We start from the raw sequence: 22051 nt of genomic DNA, 5'->3' as shown, positions 1-22051 counted from the left end.
GTTGCCATAAAAGTATTCACACCCTTTACAATTATTTTCTGGTTTTTATATTTGGTAGTGGCACCTTTGGCATCAATTCCATCAAGTTGAAAGGAGGTCAAGTTGGTGAACAGAAATGTTGAACTTGTCAGGCTTGCGCCAAACACAGTGCTTATAGTTAAGGACAAAAGGCATTTTTTGGGTCTCATCAGACCATAGCATCCTCTTTCACTTGGTCTCATAGTCTCTAACATGTCTTCTGCCAAATTCTAGCTGAGACTTTGTGTGTTTTTTCAAAGAAAATAAATACCACTTTTGAAAAGTGGTATTTACTTCTGTGGTGCATACTGCTGTAGTATGCACATTGTCTCCTAGCTCAGCCATGGAAGACTGCAACTCCTTTATCGTTGCCTCCTGGTGGCCTGCCTGACCAGTGCCCTTCTCGATACTCAGTTTTTTGATGATGGCCTGTTCTATACACTTTCACAGTGGAGGATACTCCTGATTGATGCTTTTGAAGAACCTAATTCCAAAATTCCACAGAATGTTCCTTTGTCTTCATGATGTAGTTTTTGTTAGGAACATTCTGTGGGATCTCTTAGAGACAACTTTATTTAATCTGAAATCATGTGGGACACCTTAATTGCATATAGGTGGACATCATTCAACTAACTACAGAAAACAATCTGACTTTGAGTTTGTCACCTTGTGTAATATCGGTATTTCCCCTATTGTTTATCACTGCTAAGTTTTTTTGTTTATTTTCCTCAGTGTAATCAGGGCCCAGTTGTTCAAAAGATTGATCTGGATTTGTAAATCCCATGTTTTGCTATCCACGATCAGGTAATCCATCTTACTTTTGTGTTGGTTTTTCAAAGCCACATTGGATTGGATCACCCTGATTCGATCACCCATGATTACCAGTGCTCTCATGGGACTAAATATCTCAATGTAGGCTAATAGCTATATTAAGAACAACAGGTAGAATAGCCAGCATGGGGTCACTTTAAGTATTTTCATTTGAAGAGACACCACAATTGTACAATACAAACATCCCCTTCCATTTTCAATTTCTTTTAAACAGTCAGACCCCTCGTCTGACTCATAACAAATAAATAAAACAAAATATAATTTTATATATACATAAAACACTCCCAAATACATTGTTGACATTGTAAACATGTTTTAAATCCTAAAAACACTAAATGTCCAATGGTAAACAAAATAAGGGACATTCAGAGTTCCTCATTTGTGGTGTGACCGCAATGCTGCTTTTAGGAGATAGATATCAAATCTATCTTTATTGTAGTTGGGTACGAGTGATTTGTTCCTCATCCAGACAAATCTGTACTTCTGCTCTTTCCGTTTCTTGTTTAAGAAGTGACTTATAGTAATTAGTATACTGACAGCTGTTTGGGGGATTCTTTTATGGGGTCTTTTTTTACTTTACTATAACCGAAAGGCTTAATAGGTAGCCTAATGTCTGCTTTACCTACTTAATCACTGTAATGGTTAAACAAGTGAACAATATTAATGAATGTAAATATACTACATGATATACATTTTAAAGTTTTATTAAATTCGGTTCCTAAAATCCACCCTGAATCCACCCTTTTGCTGGGATCCGGATAATCGAGTTTTTCTTGGATACTAAAACATTTTTAGTATCCATACTGAAGGTTGGATCCAGATTGAAACCAAGATTGGACTATGTGATCTAATCAGATTTCTAAATCCTTTTTTTCTTTTGAACAACCCATTTTCAAGATTTGATCCAATTCGATAGCCGCTCAGATTACTTCTGAACTACTGGACTCACAGTTCAAAAGATAATTCCTTTATCACCACTAAATGCAGTGGCGTGGCGACGCCGGGCCGGTGTGCAAGCTGTCCTTACCCCCCTTACAAGTATTTGTACACGTCTTTGTGAGACTATAATTGTTTGCATCTTTTTAAGCTATTATTTCATGAGCCGAACTTTGGGAAGAATCTCAAGTTTAGCACCATTTTGGCTTTCCAGTTGACTACTACTGCTGGTCAGACAGTTCTTGATAAAACATTAACTGTATGTCACCACTATTCAACAATATTTTTTACATAGCTGCTAACACATATACGCTGACATTACCCGTTTCAACATCACTAGAGCAGCAAGGAAACGCTAAGAGACAACACAACTTCGCCTCCCCCCTGCAGCTGAGTCTACTTCTGTCAAAGAAATGATCCGAGTAATATGTGTATTTATAGTCTCATTATGCACCAGTAGCCTGCTCAGAACATGAGAAAGAAAAATTGTTTCAACACCTTCTAAAACTGCTTAAGCTGCATTAATACTCTTTCACATGTTACATGGATATGTTGAATTTATTGTAGAAGCTGGTAATCAACAAACTCTTATAGTTGTGAGGAAAACAGTGGGTGTATCTCGCAGCCAGTCTTTGTGTCTGTGAAAGTGTGTGCTCTAGAGAGAGAAGCCTATTTGATTATGTGTCATAGACGATGCTCAGGGAAACCACAAGTTGCAGGAGCACAAACAAACAGAACGAGGACACATTCTCATGTTCAGCACACTACTTGATTTATAATAACCAAAGTAAGAATTATGCATTCTTACTTGTTATTGTGCAAATCTAGTTGAAAACTATGATCAGAGGACCCAGGCCCTACTGTCTGAGATGGAACTGTTTAGGATGGCCGTAGTTCTGCCAGTTCTGATGCTCTTTCAAGGTAACATGGTTTAATATTTTCTGAATTGCCTTGTTTGAATGAGAGTATAATGATTATGATCTTTGTATGTCAAATACAGTAAAACATTAATTTAATAACTTTGTACAGTCATTTACATTTTGATGTCCTAAAACATTATCTAAATAGTGATTATGTAGTTCATTGATCTACATAATCTACTTCACATTTACAAATAAATGATAGAACATTTCCTAAAAAAAGTTATATTAGAAATAAGGCGAATCAACTAGACAAATCAGCAACTGTTAACCTGGTGCAGCTTTTAAGGAAACATATTGGCTATTTTCATGAAAATTGCACAAGCTCATTAATTTAGTTGGGATCAAATGGACAGCAACATTCAAACCTGATCTGTGATTATTTAAGCAGATTCAAGTCATGAAAACTGGACCCCCAATGAACACTTATCACCTCTTGGGATGGCGTTGTGATGTTTCTTTGGCATCAACATTTGTGTAGAACTTCCATGAAAACATAAAATGAACCATCATTTGAAGATGATTGAAGCTAAGAAAGACGAATTATTGAAAATACTCTCAATGCCAAATACTACTTTTAAATACACTGTAATGGAAATTCATACAGCTACTTCAGAATGAACCGGTCTACCTGCTACAATCACTCAGTCAATTCTGGTCACAGTTCAGATGATAGCATGCATGTTGTCATACTAGCCTACTTCATACTCCAATACTTTTAGATTCACTAGGTAAACTTGACTGACACATTTGGCAAAGATATATATATATATATATATATATATATATATATATATATATTAATTATTAATGTATTATAATTATTATACATAATAATTTACACAAAATCTATGACATTTCACTCAGATTTCCCACCTTTTCAATAAATTAACATTATAAAATGGAAAAGGTACCAACTCCGTATTCATTAATTTAGGAAGGAGAAACTTCAAACAGGGATCCATGTTGAATCTAGCAAAAATGCTTGGTCTCAATCTGCATAGGGAGCTGAGAGCTTTCCAAATAAATAAACAATAAAAACATTATTTTGCTGTTGGTAGGGTTATGAATAAATATATAAATAATGCCACAACAAGCAAATGTAAGAGGGTAATTTTCCTGTATATGGACTGGTATTTTCCTCTCTATGGTTTCAGAATCTTACTAAAGTTTTCTCTCAAATGTAACCATTGCAAGATCATTCATCATTACTGAGATGTGTACACCAAGTATATCAACTTTGCCGACCACCCATTTGATAGTGATATCACATAAGATATTACAAATTAAAAGTTTGTTGAGAGTTGAAATACTCAACAGAGGGCTGCTTGGAATTAAGTGAACCCTACAGAGATGGTCATTATTTTCGGTCATTATTTTTGTATTGAAAATTACAATAAACTCATAAAATCCTTAGCTAAAGCCCAATTAGTAATGAAGACCTTCCAAATAAAGGAGACAAACAAATACATGTGATACATTTTCATTGGTTATTTAACAAAAAAAAGTTTATTTCACAAAAAATCTGATTTTATGTTTGCAAAAACATGTGAACCACTTCATTCAAAAGCTTGTGGCACCTCCATTGGCAGCAATAACTAGTAGTAAACGTCTCTTTGCCACTAATCACGAGTAAATGTCTTATAGCCACTAATCAGTATCTGATATCTTCTGTCTGAGGGTTTTTTACCCAGTCCTCTTTACAGCCAATTGAGTGAGGCTTGAGGGGTGTCTGGCATGTGCTGCCCCAGCTGCGTAGCTGTCGACGGAGTGGGTGCACAGGGCCCGAGGTGGGTCGAGGGCCTGGGCTTGGCCTGTATATTAAATACTGTTGTGTATATTTATTTGATATTGTGATGCTCTATGTGGTTATCACATTGACCTGTGAGGTTCATCTATGCCAGGAAAGGTTGCACAATCTTCACGCTACGCCACTGTACTGCCCGCTTCAGGTCCTATCGCAGCATCTCAGTTGGATTAAGGTCATGACTTCGACTTGGCCAATCCGGAACACAAATCTTTCTTCTGAGCTATTATTTGGTGGATTAGCTTGAATGTAGGGCTGTGACTAATGACTATTTGGGTAATCAAGTAGGCCTATTCTGTCGATTCATTAAGTTCCTTAGATAAACAAGACTATTTTTCATATGTTGGATAAGATTAAAACTATGCATGATTTTTATAAAAATATTTAAAATCCTACAATGTAACTCTTGGGTTATGATTGATATTGCAATACCTTTACCCTATGCTGTAAATATATTAAACTTTGCATTTAATAACTGAAATTGATTATATTAGATTCAACGTTATTGAATTACAATTACTTAGTAACCGTGTACTAGAATTATTGCACAAAATGGACTTTCATTAATAGAGCAAGAATGAGCAAGCTCCTAAAGAGACATGTCTTTGTAAAACTTTACCCTTTATAAAATGTATCTTGTTTGATAGCAAATGCAACCATCACTTACTAACGAAAATCTTGACTCAAACGTTAATTATAAATACAAATATTTGCACTTAGTCCGCCCTACAATCTAACGTACTGTGGGCTACATTCCCTAACCTCCATCGTGGGCGAACTGGGGCGAACGCATAGTGAAGTTGTGGGAAGACCCATTTTCAGATTTAGCTCCTTCACTGATTTCTTGATGTTTTCCTTTTATAATCTCCGGGTATACCTCAGAATTCATGGTTCCCTTAATGATGTGCAGTTGATCAGGTCCAGAGGAGGAAAAGCAGCCCCAGATCTTTCCCACCACCATGCTTGACTATTGGGATAAGGTTATTTTGGTTGTTTGGCAATGTAGAGTTTTTGTCAGTTTTGGACTCATCTTTCAAGAGAATGGACTTCCAGAAACATGTCCAGGTGGGCTCTGGCAAAGTTAAGAACCGCAGTTTGGTTCTTTTTTGACCACATAGGAGTTTTCTTAGCAATGCCATTTCAATTCAGTGTTCTTGTTACCTCTTGTCAAAGTGTGCCTGAGATGCAACAAAGGAGGTCTGCAAATCTCCAGATTTCATGTTTGGGATGGCATTTACCTGATTTATTATTTTTCTTGTGGCTTATGGGGATATTTTGGATGAGCTTACACTTTTACACCAAGTAGCAGTCATGTTAAATGCTCTCTATTTTAAATGATTGAATTGCCTCACAGAGGACTTATGGAGCTCAAATATTTTTTGAGATGTTTGTATAGCCTTCCCTATATTGATGTGAAAGGTTGAGTGCATTCCAGGTCCCCAATAAGGTCCTTAACAAAGCCATTCAAGGTTGACAATTAAGGACTGATTATTCTTCAACATAAAACAGACACATTAGTTGCTGGACCATTAATATCCCCTACATTTTGGCAGGACTCCTGAGACAATTCATTACTGTCCAAAACTTCCTTTGGACAATAACTGTGGTTCAGTGGATGCCCAGAGGACTTGCCACTTTCCAGACTGATATGTATGAACAGTTTTGGAGGTGCTCAATTGTTTAGTTTTATCATAGCATGCTGTGGCTTTGGAACCTGTGTCCCGACAACATACTTTCTGATGTCAAGGGTCCAAGTTTGATTTATATTGGGAAGGGCTGGCCCAAATCAGGGAAGGCCAAATCAGATTACTATCTTTTGTCTCATTTAATTTATGTGTTATCTGAACTTTCTTTTGTTGATTTATTCCTCAGGCAAAACCTATTATATCCAATACATCAGAATAGAAAAGGATTTGGCAACTAACTGGCGACTTTGAAATACCATGAAAAGCCAGATTACAAAACTGTAAATATGAATCTAATTAGTATAGATTCAACTTTGTTGTCATTGAACTAGTACAAGTACTGTACAGTACAATTAAATGCAATCAGTATGTAACCAGAAGTGCAACTAGAAGAGGGTAGGAAATGTGCAAATATTACATATATGTATACTACAAGTGAAATGTAAAGATGTAAAAAGGCAAGCCCAGTACAAATGGCAATACTAAACGTGCAATTAAGGCAAATAAATAAATAAATACTACCGATACAACATGAGCGCTTCTACACAACGCGCTAAGGAGTTGGTGTCGTTCTCATGGCTCAATGGCCGAGTGAGATCAAAACGACTGCGCGTATGGAGGAAGCCGTGTGGAAGAACACTCAAAACTCGGCTACAGAACTAAAAGACAATATTTATCAACACATAAAATTGAGTTTTTTGGACGGAAGAGTCTAGGGAAGGTAGCCAGCTATATGCAATTTGCTTAACTCGCCGTTTTCTGTACTCTCAAACACCTTTCGACATTCCGTAGGTAACATTAATCCAGTAAATAGATTCCATCTTCCCTTGAATTAGTTTTTTTCATCCAACATGCATCCTTCTGACTGCCTGGACCCCACCACACCACTACCGCTTTGATTGACGATTGTAAACAACAAACACGAGTGACGGTGCATGTTACAAAAACAACTTAAATTTTTTTTCAAATGTCATGGTAAATCGTCATATACAAAACGAATAGGAATTTCAATAGCAGGCTATTTCGAAAAATAATATTCAGGTATTTTTATTTAACCACAAAAAATACATGAGGGATGTACTACTAACTTTTCTCAGTTTCCTCCAGTTTTAAATTTTAGAAGGAGATGAGGTCCTGGTCCACACCTGCGGATTACCTGGTTTGGGGGGCCCGTTGCTGTCCCTGTCCTTGTCCACCTGGTCATACTTCTGACCTAGTCTAAAATCAAATAGACTCTGGATTTAGCCCAGATAAATTTATTTATTATTATATATTTTGATTGATTGATTGATATCGCCTACGTAAAAAAAGGGGGGGGCAAAACAAGTACACATATGTAACACATAAGTACTCTAATACTAGATTAGTTTCGGGTATTCGAATATTCGACTCTGTGCTCATCCCTAGTAGGCTACCAGGTGGAAACAGTGACAGACAAGACACAAACAATATGTAAGGAAATAGTGCTAAAACCGTGGCTAACACGAGCACTATGCCAAGACCCCTACAGAACCACCACCTATGCAGTTAGATGTCTCAATATTCGTAAATATAGGCTACTAGAATTATTGCACAAAATGGACTTTCATTAATAGAGCAAGAATGAGCAAGCTCCTTAAGAGACATGTCTCTGTAAAACTTTACCCTTTATAAAATTGCATCTTGTTTGATAGCAAATGCAACCATCACTTACTAACGAAAATCTTGACTCAAACGTTAATTATAAATACAAATATTTGCACTTAGTCCGCCCTACAATCTAACGTACTGTGGGCTACATTCCCTAACCTCCATCGTGGGCGAACTGGGGCGAACGCATAGTGTAGTTGTGGGAAGACCCATTTTCAGATTTAGCTCCTTCACTGATTTCTTGATGTTTTTTTTAATAATCTCCGGGTATACCTCAGAATTCATGGTTCGAGTTGTCTGTCACTGAACGTCATCGTTGCCCTGGTTACGGAGACTCAGACGGTAACATCAGCAATGCGGTTCTCCCAGATACACAACTTGACAGTTCTGTAAGCAGAAGATACACTCCGCACGCACGAGCTAGGTGTGTTTGTGTGAGAGAAATGTAACCAATATCCCACTTGGTGGAAAGAAACAACAGGAGTTGACCCAAAGTGCTTTACAGTCGAGGCAGATGAATTAACATATCCCTCGAAACAGGTATACCTGCAGGCGCTAGAACAAACGTTTTGGACGGGTTTTTGATTGCCATGGACCGGCACATTTGTCCTACTTATCAACACAGAATAGTTAAAGCACGACGGACGGAAAGCAAATAATATTTGCATGCATGGCTTGCTGAGGCTATATACTAGCAAAATACACAGCTGTCAATAACATTTGAAAGCTTTAGTAACTTTTAGTTACACATTTTTTGTAGCTTAGTGATCACATCACTTAAAGCACATCTTCGATCGCATTTGCAGATGAATGCAAGAGATATAGCCAACATTCCCAACAGCAGATGAAAGCAAGAGAGCTAGCCTACATTCACAACAGTAATTAGTGAAGTACAGTATTGGGAAGCATCTTACCCTAACTATTTTTTTGGGGAAAATAAGTCTTGCTGGGGGCAATTCCCCTGTGCCACCGGGTCTCTATACATGATTAAAGGAATAATACATAAACGCCAACTTTAGGATGTAAAAAATACGTAATGAGTGGACAAAAACCAAAGGACAACGTCAGACTAAACTAAAAGCAAGAAAAGTCTTTAAATTTGATTTTAAATTGGCAATGGTGGAACGGGACTTAATGTGGGATGAGAGACTATTCCAGAGCATGGGAGCAGCAACAGACAAAAAACTAGGTTACATCGTCATTCCTGGAGAGTGGGTTCTTGCTTCTTCCACATATTCCAAATAGTTTATTTTGAAAGACCAAACATCTTGCCCATGTCTATGATCTGATGTTTTAATCCTTAATATAATTGATGCAACTTTTCTTTACTCTTATTTACTCTATTTCCATTACATTCATGTTCACAGTAGCAGAGGACTTTGAAAATGATGCATAAAAGAACAAATTGGTGCATAGAAATTCACCAGAATGCAGGGAATGAAGCATCTGACACTCCCATTGGACCCCCAGACCCACTTCATTTGTGTCCCACGGGTTTGGGGCCGCTGGCAAGGTGTCCCTTATGTTTCCATATTGAAGGTGGCAACCCTAATTTAACCCCACGGTGTGACGGACTAGATAACAGTATGTTGTTGACTTACACAGCTGCATTTGGTTCATTCAGTATGAGTCTTGGACATCTAGCTAGTGTTAGTGGTTATACAATTGTGCTCATAAGTTTGCATACTCGGGCAGAAATTGTGACATTTTGGTATTGATTTAGAAATTATGACTGATCATTACATTTTTTATTTAAGATTAGTGATAATATGAAGCCATTTATTATCACATAGTTGTTTGGCTCCTTTTTAAATTATAATGATAACAGAAATCACCCAATAGCCCTGATGTTTGAAATTGTTAAAGACACACAAGGTGAAAATGGAAATTAAAGGGTCATTTCCCACACCTGTGGCTTTTTAAATTGCAATTAGTGTCAAAAAAGGTGAAGGTGCTGGAGTGGCCATCACAGTCTCCTGACCTTAATATCATCAACCCACTCTGGGGAGATCTCAAACATGCGGTTCATGCAAGACGACCAAAGACTTTACATGACCTGGAGGCATTTTACCAAGATGAATGGGCAGCTATACCGCCTGCAAGAATTTGGGGCTTCATAGACAACTATTACAAAAGACTGCACACTATTATTGATGCTAAAGGGGACAATACACATTATTAAGAACTAAGGGTATGCAGTCTTTTGAATTAAATGTTTTTCTTTATTGCCATTTTTTTTTATGATTGTGCCATTTATGTTACAACCTACAGTTGAATATGAATCCCATAAGAAATAAAAGAAATGTGTTTTGCCTGCTCACTCATGTTTTCTTTAAAAAGGGAACATATATTACCAATTCTCCAAGGGTATGCAAACTTTTGAACTGTAATTGCTCATTGACAGTAGTGAATGGAGGCATTCTCAAAGCATAGTTTATATTTGTGGATACATTTCTTTAGGAAACATTATTTCTTAAGACAGCAGTGAATCTTATCACAATAAAACGTATACCATTATATTTTTTGTAACAAGGATACTCCAGTATGTAATTACTAATTTGCATTAATGGGGATTTAATAAATACAGAGTATTTTGTACAATCATACTGACAACATGATGTCAAACAAAGACATGGTTCATAACAGAAATTATAATTATAATAATAAAAGCAATATTAATAACTATACAGTACATTTTATGTTATGGTCTCCTATCTGAGAAATAATCCTTAGTTCCTGATGACTTGGAGACAGATTATTTTAGGAGTTCAATGAAGGGCCATAATTGGGTAGTGGTGGCAAAGAGGATGTCTTTCTAAAAATACTGCAAAGTAAGTGAAGAGTGTTCTATTTCCTTGAGGTTTAGTGTGAGGGACATTGAAGGACATTGTGAGGGGACATTGACACAAGCTACAGTAGAAGATAAGCAAAGAGAAATACATACACATTATATTAAGGTTAATATCCAATATTCCAGTTTGTTTTAAACTTAAAGCATCATGGGAACAATTCTCAAATAACCCGTGAAAGCCAGAAATGCAGTGAGTGTTGTGCAGTAGATATAATTCTATCTCTGATTGGGTGTGTGATGAAAGGTTGACAAGTGGTGACCAATACTTGTCAAATAAAAAGTACATACACTTCTAACAAACTAAAAATGTAGGTGGACCATGATGATGCTGTACTATTACTCTGTACTTACACATTCTAAGGACTAACCCATGCATACAGTTTTCCTTTTATAACCACTAACGTTAGCACGATGTGCAATACTCATACTGAATGAACTGAATGCAGCTGTACAAGTCAACAACATACCGTTATTTAGTGAGTTGCGTCGTAGGTTAGTACCTTCATTAATTTAGTTAAGCTACAGTAGTCAACTGCCAACCAGATGTAAGATGACATAACTTACTGTGCTAAAGTTAGTTGCCTGAAGTCCAAAACACGCAGTCAAATATTGTTATACAAATAAACGTTATATTGACATTTCAGGAAAAACGTGTCCTATAGACTTCAATCTACCAGGCTCCAGTCCGGATATTCCATAAGTCCTACGAAGCGAGCCCTCTGACTGAAATCACGCACACAAGATCTTGTCGACCGAAGGAAAATGTGTCTAAAAAATTTGTAAATATAATATTCAGATCCGTAAATAAACTTAAGATTTGTAAATGTAAGTCAACACTTGTAAATGTTGAACAACAGTTGTAAATGTTTTACAGATTTGTGTTTTATTTGTGAAATATATTTTTGCGTATTCACAAATTGTATTTATATTTGTGAAACATGTTTACATATTTACAGATATTTTTATTTACAAAAGATTTTTTCACATTTACAAATCCCATTTTTATTTGTGAGTTGTGATGAATATATGCACAGATTTTCTAGATATATTACGAATACTGAGGCACATCTAACTCCATACCATACATCTCAACTTCCACAGTCGAGTGCTAGAGGCATAGCAATAACGAGAGACATCAGCGTTTTCTCATGTAAAATCATACAGTTGAGTTTGTGGCAAAACCTAATACAGCTTGCGTATTGTTTTGTCTTTTACTGCATATGTTAACTCATACTCAGAAAGTGACATTCATTACAAGAATAGTTAAAACATTTCAAAATGCACTTGCATTGTTTTGCATTTTGTGACTTTCAGTCAAATAAAATACTATTTTTCGTCACACGTGTATCGTCACACCTCTACCATCGACGCATAATAACAATACATTTTCTGTTCTCTTAGTTTAGCTTGTTCTTTGTCATATTTCAGATTTTTTAAATAAAGACTACTGTTACAGGATGCAACTTAGAAATCGTGAGAGACTATTTTCCATCGTTCTCACGGTTGTTTTATTGATGAGGGCGGTGAAGCGTTAAAGGGTCCTTATGCGCAGAGGAAAATCCCACACAAAAATACTCTTTCTGGGTGTCTGCTAAATGACTGAAGATTAAAAATGTATATACAAAAATGAAAACATTAAAATACTATTATTAAAGAGATCAAATGGACCAATGGATTGCCTTGTTAAAGCCCCAACTAAATCTTTGTAATGACAATAACTCAAGTATATTTTAAGCCTTTATTTCAATGAGCCTTCTTTGACTATTAAAAATGCTTGGTCTCACCATCTGAGAGTTGAGACATTTTAAGATAGTTACGTTTTTACATTTACAGCCCTGATTGGCTGATCTAGAGCCCACCCCCCTTACCCAGATGCCCGTTTTTTCAACTTGAATAGTGGAAAATAACGTTTTTCGGATTTAACCACACTCTTTAAAATACTATTGTTGAGATACAGTATGCGCAGGTTTCAGAAGTCGGACCAATGTCAAATACAGTAGTTTGAAAGGTTTACTTCTGTGTGAACTGTTATTGCTAAATATAGCCCGGTTTACGATGGAGATAGATTTATGAAACGTGCTCCATTTGATATGCAGTACCAACTGTGTTGATACCACTCTATGAATTTGGTGCTGTGGTATTTTGAGAGTTAGGCTGGTTGTCCTGTGTCCCCCAGAGAATTAACCTCAGTGACATTTACACAGGATGTGACTCACAGGATGTGGCTGCTATGCTGAATGTCTGCAAGAAGCACAGCAACCAATAGGCCAGCAAACAGCCAGGGCATTTATCTGTGTACATGTGTTAGATCCTTTACATTACATATAGGGACCTGATGTCCATACAGTGAAAGGAAAACCTGATATTTCCGGTGATCCCAAGAAGGAAAAAATCTCTGGCTTGGGGGTTAGTTTTAGAGGAAACCTTTGGGGTTAGTGTTAGAAATCAGGGTGAGTGTGTGAATTTTGGTTGGATTTAACATTTAAGGTTATGTTACGTTTAGGCATACATTTGAGGTTTTGGAGTTTAAGGTGAAGGTTAGGGTAAGGGTTAAGATTAGGAGACATGGAAAATGGGGAATCATTTTTTTGGTCTCTCCAGCGCGCGTGTGTGACGGGCATGCCGGCCCGTGAACTGTGTAGCTAACATAAATGGGGAACTTAACAAAATCCTTACTGGATTTAATTTTGTATTTTTTTGTTTCTCTGTCCTTTCAGACATATGTCACCCTTTCAGGTTATCCCAGCACTGCTCTGGGGTGGTGGAGGTTCTCTATCAGGGGGTGTGGAGGCCAGTGATGTTTGACAATGCATCTGCAGAGTGGACGAATGCGGTAAACAACATATGTGCCAACCAGAGTTGCGGGGCAGTATATACGTTTGGACATAATGGCAATGCTACTTTAAATTACAACAGCTCAACGTGTCTCAGCCAGTGTGTGTACAGTGACTTACTGGTGGAAAACTGTACTGAGCTCTCACACACCGAGTGCTCAAACCTGACTGAGATAACCTGTGGTAAGACCCTCATTACAAAACTCATGCTTAGATCAGCACAATTTATCTTGAGCAACAATAATAGCTCGGTTAGACGTTGCTGTGCAAGAAAGGCCTGCAAAGATGCACCAACAAGTGCAAATACAAGTTGTCTCGAGTTATGCCTCCACTTTGCTATAAGTTGCTCGGTTTAACACAGATTACACTTTTAAGCAATTTTTTTATTGAGAGAGTTCTATTAAATATAAACATGGGTTCCAAGGAGGGAAGAACACTGTTCTCACACTAGTTTTCATTAGGAAGGCGGATAAAGCGTATTGATAAAAAAGCATTCCCTTTGATGTGAAAAAAGTTATTCCCAATCATTTCTCCACATATTATTTGTTACTTTTCTCTTTTCCCTGGGCCATATAAGAGAACAGCCTCAATGCTTTTGGTAAAGGCTACCTGATGATCCACAAACTGACTGATACATCCATCTACTTCTCAGGGCACCAGTTGGTGCGATTGGTTGGAGGAGCAGGTCACTGTGAAGGACGAGTGGAGTTGTGGAAAGAGGGGCACTGGGGAACGGTGTGCGACGATAGTTGGGACTTGAAAGATGGGAGCGTGGTCTGTGCCCAACTAGACTGTGGCCCTGCCCTAAATGTGAGCGGGGAGGGTTGGTCCTTTAAAGCAGGTACTGGTCTGATTTTCCTAGATGAGGTGAACTGTAATGGAAGTGAAAGGAACCTATGGGAGTGTCCCTCCCAGGGGATACCCAACGACTGTGGACACAAAGAAGACGCCGCAGTGGTTTGTTCAGGTAGGCCTGCTGCTCGACTCAGTCATTTCAAACGTGGTCATTTTGAACATGAGTACCATGCCTACTATTGAAAGCACATAAACAGCCATTAAAGTTTCACTTGAGTTCAATAGACAATGATCTTGAAGTCATTAAGCTGTTACGTTTTTTTTCCTTCATAATACCCATCAATAAGTATGTTGAAGTATTTTAAACAGCTATAGTTGAAGCCAGTGTCTCTATTTGAAACAAATGAGCCGAACGGAATGGGAGTAGGAATAACTTTAAAAATATTGACGTGACATCAGGTCTTCCAAGCAAAATCCAAACTGAGTAATTCAGACTCAAGTCTAATGATTGGATTTTTAGATTGCTTTACAGATAACAATGATTTCGATTTCTCACACTTTGGTGATCCTAATAACACCTGCCTTAGTTCTAAAGTTGATTAAATTCAGTACATGTGCAGATTGTGCAGTGCAAACACAGTAAAATGGCTTTGCAAGGGTAGCATGCTGTGTTTGTATAATTTTCTGTAATTGTGTATAGGGCCTTTATAAAATGATCATGATTGGTCCTGGTGATGAAACAGGTTCACATGTCACTTTGGCTCAGATATGATCACACTAAACACACTTATCAGTGGGTCTAAATGGATAGTCCTCACAGTCTTAGTTGCACTGATACATTCAGGAATACATTTAGAACTATCTTACAGTATTGCATAGATGTGAGAGAGGTCATTACCTGAGTAGACACAGCTGCTTCACATTTTAATTCTATTGGAAATACCAATTAGTGAAACATCCACTGATCCACTGATCTATGACTCCTTCACATGAAGTAAAACTTCCAATAGAAAAAAACAGGCATTTATAGCTTTTATTGCCAAATGATTAACTGAACCTTGAAAAACTTTAGTCAAGAGTGAAATATTGATTGAGTAGATAGAAGTCAGACATTTTAGACATCTATCATTCATTTTATTATTAAGACCTTTTCCATTTCCCTGACAGGTTTTCAGGTAAACCAAACAGGCATTGAGAACACCCAGGTTTCAACCACAGGTACATTCTTAAGACTCAGACACACAATTCACACTATTTGTAGATATTAAACATGAAATATAAACTTGTTCTCTTTCCTGAAGGTTCAGTTCCAAATGTCACCAGTAAAGAGAGCCTGTCCTCTCCAATCTCAGCAGCGGTGTGGGGCTGCATTGCTCTGTCTACAGCCCTCCTACTCACACTCCTCTCCAATGCTCTACTCTTTCAGTCTTATAAAGGGAGAGCTGGTGAGTCATTGTCTCTCATTGCCTTCGACATAACCGTCACTCTCCATTTGTTCACAAAACAACAAACGTGGTCATCAGTGAGAAGTAACTAACATTGAGAGAGCTGCTTCAATTATGATACAACAAAACACGATAGAACATAGTAAAGGAAATTGACTTACTCAAACTGCAGGCAAATGCAGGGTGTTAATTTTACACCGCCGTGAAAGAGCAGCCTATTATTTCACAGGGTGAGAAGATATTGTTTGAATATGTTCTATATGTGACAGTACCATGCCCTGATTAATATAGGTATTTTTCTGTAAGACAAAATATCCCTATGTTTTACACAATATAAAAAGACAACAAAGGCTAAAACATCTAATGTATTATGCTAGCTGTGGTGCAGAGAAGTTTTAAAAGCTTTTTGTTCCTCTCTAGCTCTTGTGGTATACCAAAGCCAAGACAGCCAACTTCTGTCCATCCAGTCCCAACCCACTCAACGAGACGAAGGGGTCAACCTCCTCACAGTCACCACAGAAACAGGTGTTCACAGTGAGTGTACTGATGCTCTTCCTCTGTGCCCATTAGTTTCATGACATTTTAAGTTTTGGAAAATAGTTCAGTTTCCTAACATGCACCACAATTTGTACACATGGCTATTTGTGCAGAATGAGGTAGAAGGTTTCTTCTTAGTCCTAAATGGCAATCATCTCCTTGAAAATTCTGGGATGATGTTATTATAAGTATGATAAAGAATAAACTTGCTGTGGTGACAGAAAAGCTAATTAAGAGCCTTATTGTAATACACCAAAATTTAACAACCATTTCTTTGTCCAGAGAGTTCGCTAAAGTCAGCCAGCATCTCTTCTGGGGAATGTTATGAGGACATTGAGACACTCGACAATGAATTGCTATTCTCTGGTCTGTCTAAATGCAGAGCATGCAAGTTTTGTTTACTCCAAAAATGCCTTTGTGTCATCCTGTGCATCTAAATCTCCTCTCCTTAATTAGTAATAACATGGTAACTATGTGGAATGCTAACCACCCACGTCTAGGTCCAACAGAACCGTTCCTTCCAGACTGTGTACGAAAACAGTCCTTGGGGTCGAGTAGCACATCATCTGGAGAGTGCTACGAGAACCTGACATTAGCCGACGAAGAAAATCTACATTCAGGTCTGTTCAAGTGAAAATCCCATGAACAACCACACCTAATTAATTTGGTGGTGAATAGACAGATAGCTACAATAGCAAAAGCATTTTTACTCAGTTTTATGTATAAAGAAAGGTTTATGAGATAAGATATGTAGATACATAATTATGACTGCCAGGGAGCATATTAAACAAACTCTTTCCTCCTCAGCAAACCCCTATCAATCATCCCCTGTGCAGTCAACTAGTACACACCAGGATCAGCAACAGCCAGAAGACAGCTGCTGCCACCAATTGAGGAATCAAAATCAAGGTATACATATTTTGAGAAATGCTTTGTGATATTTGTGAGGTAGAAAAGCCCACCTTGCTGGTGACGAGCACTGTCCTCCAGAGTGAGTGTGCAGAGCACAAATGCTATTCTTTTCATCCATCCTAAAACCTCTGCTTCATGCAGGTGAGATGTATGATTCTGCTAGTTTTGGACAGAGAAGTGGAAATCTTGATATATAATTATCTGTGGCTATTTGTGCAGAATGAGGTAGAAGGTTTTTTTGTAGTCTTAAATTGTAATCATCTCCTTGAACAATTTTGGATTATGTTATTATAACGTTAAGTATGACAAGGAATAAGAAAATACTTATATGGGTAAACTTGCTGTGGTGACAGAAAAGTTAATTTAGAGCCTTATTGTAATACACCAAAAATTAACAACCATTTCTTTGTCCAGTGAGTTCGCTGAAGTCAGCCAGCATCTCTTCAGGGGAATGTTATGAAAACATTGAGACACTCGACAATGAATTGCTACTTTCTGGTCTGTCTACATGCTGAACATGCACGTTTTTGTACTCCAAAAATGCTTTTGTGTCATCCTGTGCATCTAAATCTCCTCTCCTTAATTAGTAATAACATGGTAACTATGTGGAATGCTAACTACCCACGTCTAGGTCCATCAGAACCGTTCCTTCCAGACTGTGTACGAAAACAGTCCTTGGGGTCGAGTAGCACATCATCTGGAGAGTGCTACGAGAACCTGACATTAGCCGACGAAGAAAATCTACATTCAGGTCTGTTCAAGTGAAAATCCCAAGAACAACCACACTTAATTAATTTGGCGGTGAACAGACAGATAGCTACAATAGCAAAAGCATTTTTGCTCTTTTTTATGTATAAAGAAATGTTTCTGAGATAAGATATGTAGATACATAATTAAAATGACTGTCAGGGAGCATATTAAAAAAACTCTTTCCTCCTCAGCGAACCCCTATCAATCATCCCCTGTTCAATCAACCAGTACACACCAGGATCAGCAACAGCCAGAAGACAGCTGCTGCCACCAACTGAGCAATCAAAGTCAAGGTACCTGACATTTCTAAAGTGCATGTGGGAATTAAAATGCTTCTACGCACTACGTTCTTACATGCTCTTAGGGTTGTACAGAGAAGACGCACATTTGCCAGGCTTGTTGACATCATGGACACAGAAATAACTCTTACAAGCTACATGGAAAGGCTATTCACTTGCAGAACTGTCCTTGGTGTTTGCTTGCGTAAAGCATAACAAACACCAGTCAGCTCTGGCTAGATGAAACCTCTGCATCATCCAGCTGGCTTGGAATGGAGCATGAGAACTTCCACCCATACTCTGTGTTCATGTCCCCTACCCCCTTTGAAAATACTTCAATGTCATACATCTGAAATACATACCATAGTCCATACGTAGAAGCAAATGAAGGTAAACTTTGACCTGGGAGAAATGTCTTTCCTGGTCCAGATAGTAAGGAACCGGAAGAGATCGTGCTTTCTACACTTGGAAGGTGAGGAGATCACCTGTATACTTAGAAGGTGCCTCTGCTTCATTTAATCAGCTGAGGAAAAAGTATTACCTTCCTAAAAACAAGTTATCTAATTACAGATAAAATTATATTTACAAAAGCATCTCCTTGCATTTAAGAATGCTAGGCCTTCTTTTTGATGGTTCCAGAGGCGTTGCTAGGATCACAATTCATTCACGGCTTAGTTTTTCATGGCACTATGAATTTCATTTTATTTATAAATATGAATTGTGCACTTTGTTTTTCTGAATACATCTACATTAATTTCAATGTTAACATGATTATGGATACAGATGCACAAAATCTAATCCCCAAAACACGCAAACCTCTCACTATTACATAAAAAATAGTTAGCTTTCTTTACCATCATAATGTGAACATTCACATAAATATAGAAGTGTTAGAACAATTATATTTACCCCAAAATGACTACAGAATACATACATTTTCATTCATATTTTATACAACATAAACCAAAAGTACTGCTTTGATAAATTGATAGTTGATTTGTCCAAAGGCTTTTAGATCCCTTAAATGGTAAGGAATATGTCCTGGGGAGACTTACTTGAATATGGTTCAACAGAAATGAAAAAACTGAAATAGAAAACAAAAACAAAATATTCACTGTCCAAGTACTTTTGAACCTCAATGTATGTAGCCGTATGAATATAAATGCGAATTTATTTGTTTAATACAGATGATTCAAGCAGCTCATCCTCTTCTGAGCTTTATGAAAACATTGAAGTCAACAACGAAGAAGATGTGTGTGCTGCTACCGTGAAAGAAGACCCAGACCAGTCCCTTTCCGACAGTGACTACGATGACATTACAACTTACTAGCATTTCTTGACTGCAGTGTAGTGGGACCTATGAAACTAAGAAAAGCACTGTATTGCTAACTTTGAAGAAAAAACAGCATCAAATAGACAAACGGTCACTTGATGACTAAAGATGACAGGCACCACTCAAAGCAAGGCAATGCAATTATTTTAATTTTGAAATAGTCTTAAAGATTAGAAAAACCTGATATGAATCACCTACTGCAGTTCCAATTATATCCTTATGAGCCATAAGACAAAGGTTATATACAAGGAGCTGACCTTATCTACATTCTAAATCTAAATCTTTCTATGAAAAAACAATTTATGAATGATTTATGAAGATGAAATGTTGCTAAAAGCACATTTAAATTCTTAAGGTGTGATTCAGTAGAGTAAATTAATTAATTAATGCATCAAAATAATAAAAATTTAACACATTTGCTACATGATTGATGTCCTTTACATTTATTTATTTCTACATTCCTGTCTGTTTGCATGAATTTAACCTCTATTATATTTATTTAGCCTTACACATCACATAGAAAAACACATAATGCGTACCATTACTCAGTAGGCTGGCTTTACACATCACATAGAAACCTGTTATGCCCACTTTTGCACAGCTGGCCTCTAATAAACTGAATCACCTTAGTAGGGAGATTAAAATGTTTGATATTTGAAAAATATTTCATATTACATACGATTCGGCTTCATTGTTGAGGCAATTGCAGATAAAGCCACTAGTAGTATCTTGCTTACATAGGCTGCTTAAACATCATGTTTAAGTAGATTATGATGCTTAGCAGACATCAGGGCCGGCCCTCCCAGAGGCAAGATTAGGTAGCCGCAGAGGGCGGCACTTGAATTTGAGGCAGCATTTTGACCATTGGCTGCCTCCCTCCAGCGTGACCATTGGTTACCTCCCTCCATCGTGACCATTGGCTGCCTCCCTCCAGGGTGACCATTGGCTGATGCCCTCGGGCGCCCCTGATCCGTGGCACCCCAGCCACCAGGTCGTAGCGTTACTACAGTTCCCGCCCTCACCCCATTCACGCTTCTCCAGTAGTTCACTGCTACTATCCTTGGTGGCTAGAGGACACTCTAGGCGGAGACTAAATAAATAAATAAATACTGAAACTGATGTTGGACAAGCAAATTTGGTATGTAAATAAACAACATTTGGTGAGGCTGGGTCATTGACATAAAGCTTATTTTACACTGCTCCAGGGAAATGAGGCCAGCTATGCATTTATGAAAGCACTTGTTTCTAAAGCTCAAATTATCTCACTATTTTTTACAGTTTCACAGGAATATTTAAATATTTGTTAAATATGTAATATAATAGTGATATTTTTATTGTTACTGTAACAAATAGGGGATAACAGACGGCATATTATTAATAAGAAATGTGGTTTTCTACTATAGGTAGTTAGCTGAGAAGTAATAGCAACATTGTAACTCTGATTAAATAGTACCTCCGTGCCTCGGAAAATCTTGGTGTGTTTGGTTAAAACCAGTGCTCAAATTGGGTGAGGATATCACATTCCCTTTGTTAATGAAAAGGGCAAAAGTGATATCTAACAAGCTCTAAAATTCCCACGAAAGGCTTGACTCCGATGCATACAGGAAATATTGATTCCTCACTATGATAGTCTGAAGCTGAGCTGCAGCCTATAATATTTGAGGAGATAATATTATTAATGGTGATATTATGTCTCTATTAATTTGAGCTTTTCTCTTTCTGAAAATATAAGATGTTTGTTTAAACCATGTCAGCTTTTCGGGAAGCTCGTCTGTTGTTGGATTATACAACTGAGGAGTAGCCAGAAGTTGAAGCTTACATTTTCTGCATTTGTACGTGCCAGGGTTGATGCTTAGATTTCACATGGGTATCTATAATGTACTTATTTTCAAACAGCGTTGTAAAATAAACACAAAAATGTGTGTATGTGGGTGGGGGGCAGCAGAACATCCTGTGCAGGCCCTGGCAGTCATGTCTTTTAGCAGACTAAAACGAGTGATTTTGCCAGCTGGATATTGACTAGAAAAAATATGCTACCCATAACTGAGTGCATGGTGTATGTGTTTTAGCAGATATTTGTATTGATAAAACTAGTCTAATTTTTTTAAACTGCAACACCGCTTACACGGACATGCTGATGCTAAGAAGTATTAACTTTGTATTTGTATTATACACTATACACACAGTTTTAAAATCATATTCACCCCTCCTTCCCTAAGCTCCATTTTCACACAAGCCCGGTCTGGTCTTAAAATTTAACTAGATAAATCACATTTCTAAAGATTAGTGTACCTGAAAAAAATACTGTTTAACTGATAGGCATCTGCTATTTTGACCAATTGACTGGTCAAAATAACTATTGTACTGAATTTGTCAAAAATTAGCAGTGAGCTTGTTTGATGTTTTAAACATGCACAGAATTATTGAATGCAGTTGTGCATATAAGTTGGCATACCCTGGCAGAAGTTGCGAGATTCTGGCATTGATTTT

At 37.5% G+C, this 22051-nt stretch overlaps 1 protein-coding gene across 5 annotated transcripts; it reads left to right on the top strand.

Moving 5' to 3' along the window:
• Positions 1 to 2400: 2400 nt before the first annotated feature.
• LOC105019244 (T-cell differentiation antigen CD6-like) lies at positions 2401 to 19979 on the top strand. 5 transcript variants are annotated; one of them, XM_029115784.2, is made up of 13 exons: positions 2403 to 2572; positions 13395 to 13694; positions 14164 to 14478; positions 15474 to 15524; positions 15608 to 15751; positions 16172 to 16285; positions 16571 to 16654; positions 16789 to 16908; positions 17096 to 17197; positions 17615 to 17698; positions 17832 to 17951; positions 18142 to 18243; positions 19416 to 19979. In XM_029115784.2, exons 1-13 carry the CDS (start codon positions 2479 to 2481, stop codon positions 19556 to 19558), a joined length of 1773 nt encoding a protein of 590 aa, XP_028971617.2. In that variant the 5' UTR covers positions 2403 to 2478; the 3' UTR covers positions 19559 to 19979. The 5 variants fall into 5 exon arrangements, with proteins under 5 accessions (XP_028971621.2, XP_028971617.2, XP_028971619.2 ...); XM_029115785.2 differs by having other exon boundaries at positions 2480 to 2706; XM_029115787.2 differs by lacking the exon at positions 2403 to 2572 and adding an exon at positions 13022 to 13127.
• The last annotated feature ends 2072 nt before the right edge of the window (positions 19980 to 22051 follow it).

This window comes from Esox lucius, chromosome 20 (assembly GCF_011004845.1).
Source record: "Esox lucius isolate fEsoLuc1 chromosome 20, fEsoLuc1.pri, whole genome shotgun sequence".
NCBI lineage: Eukaryota > Metazoa > Chordata > Actinopteri > Esociformes > Esocidae > Esox > Esox lucius.
Note: the sequence above shows the minus strand (reverse complement) of the source record. Positions and strands in the feature narration are given on the sequence as shown.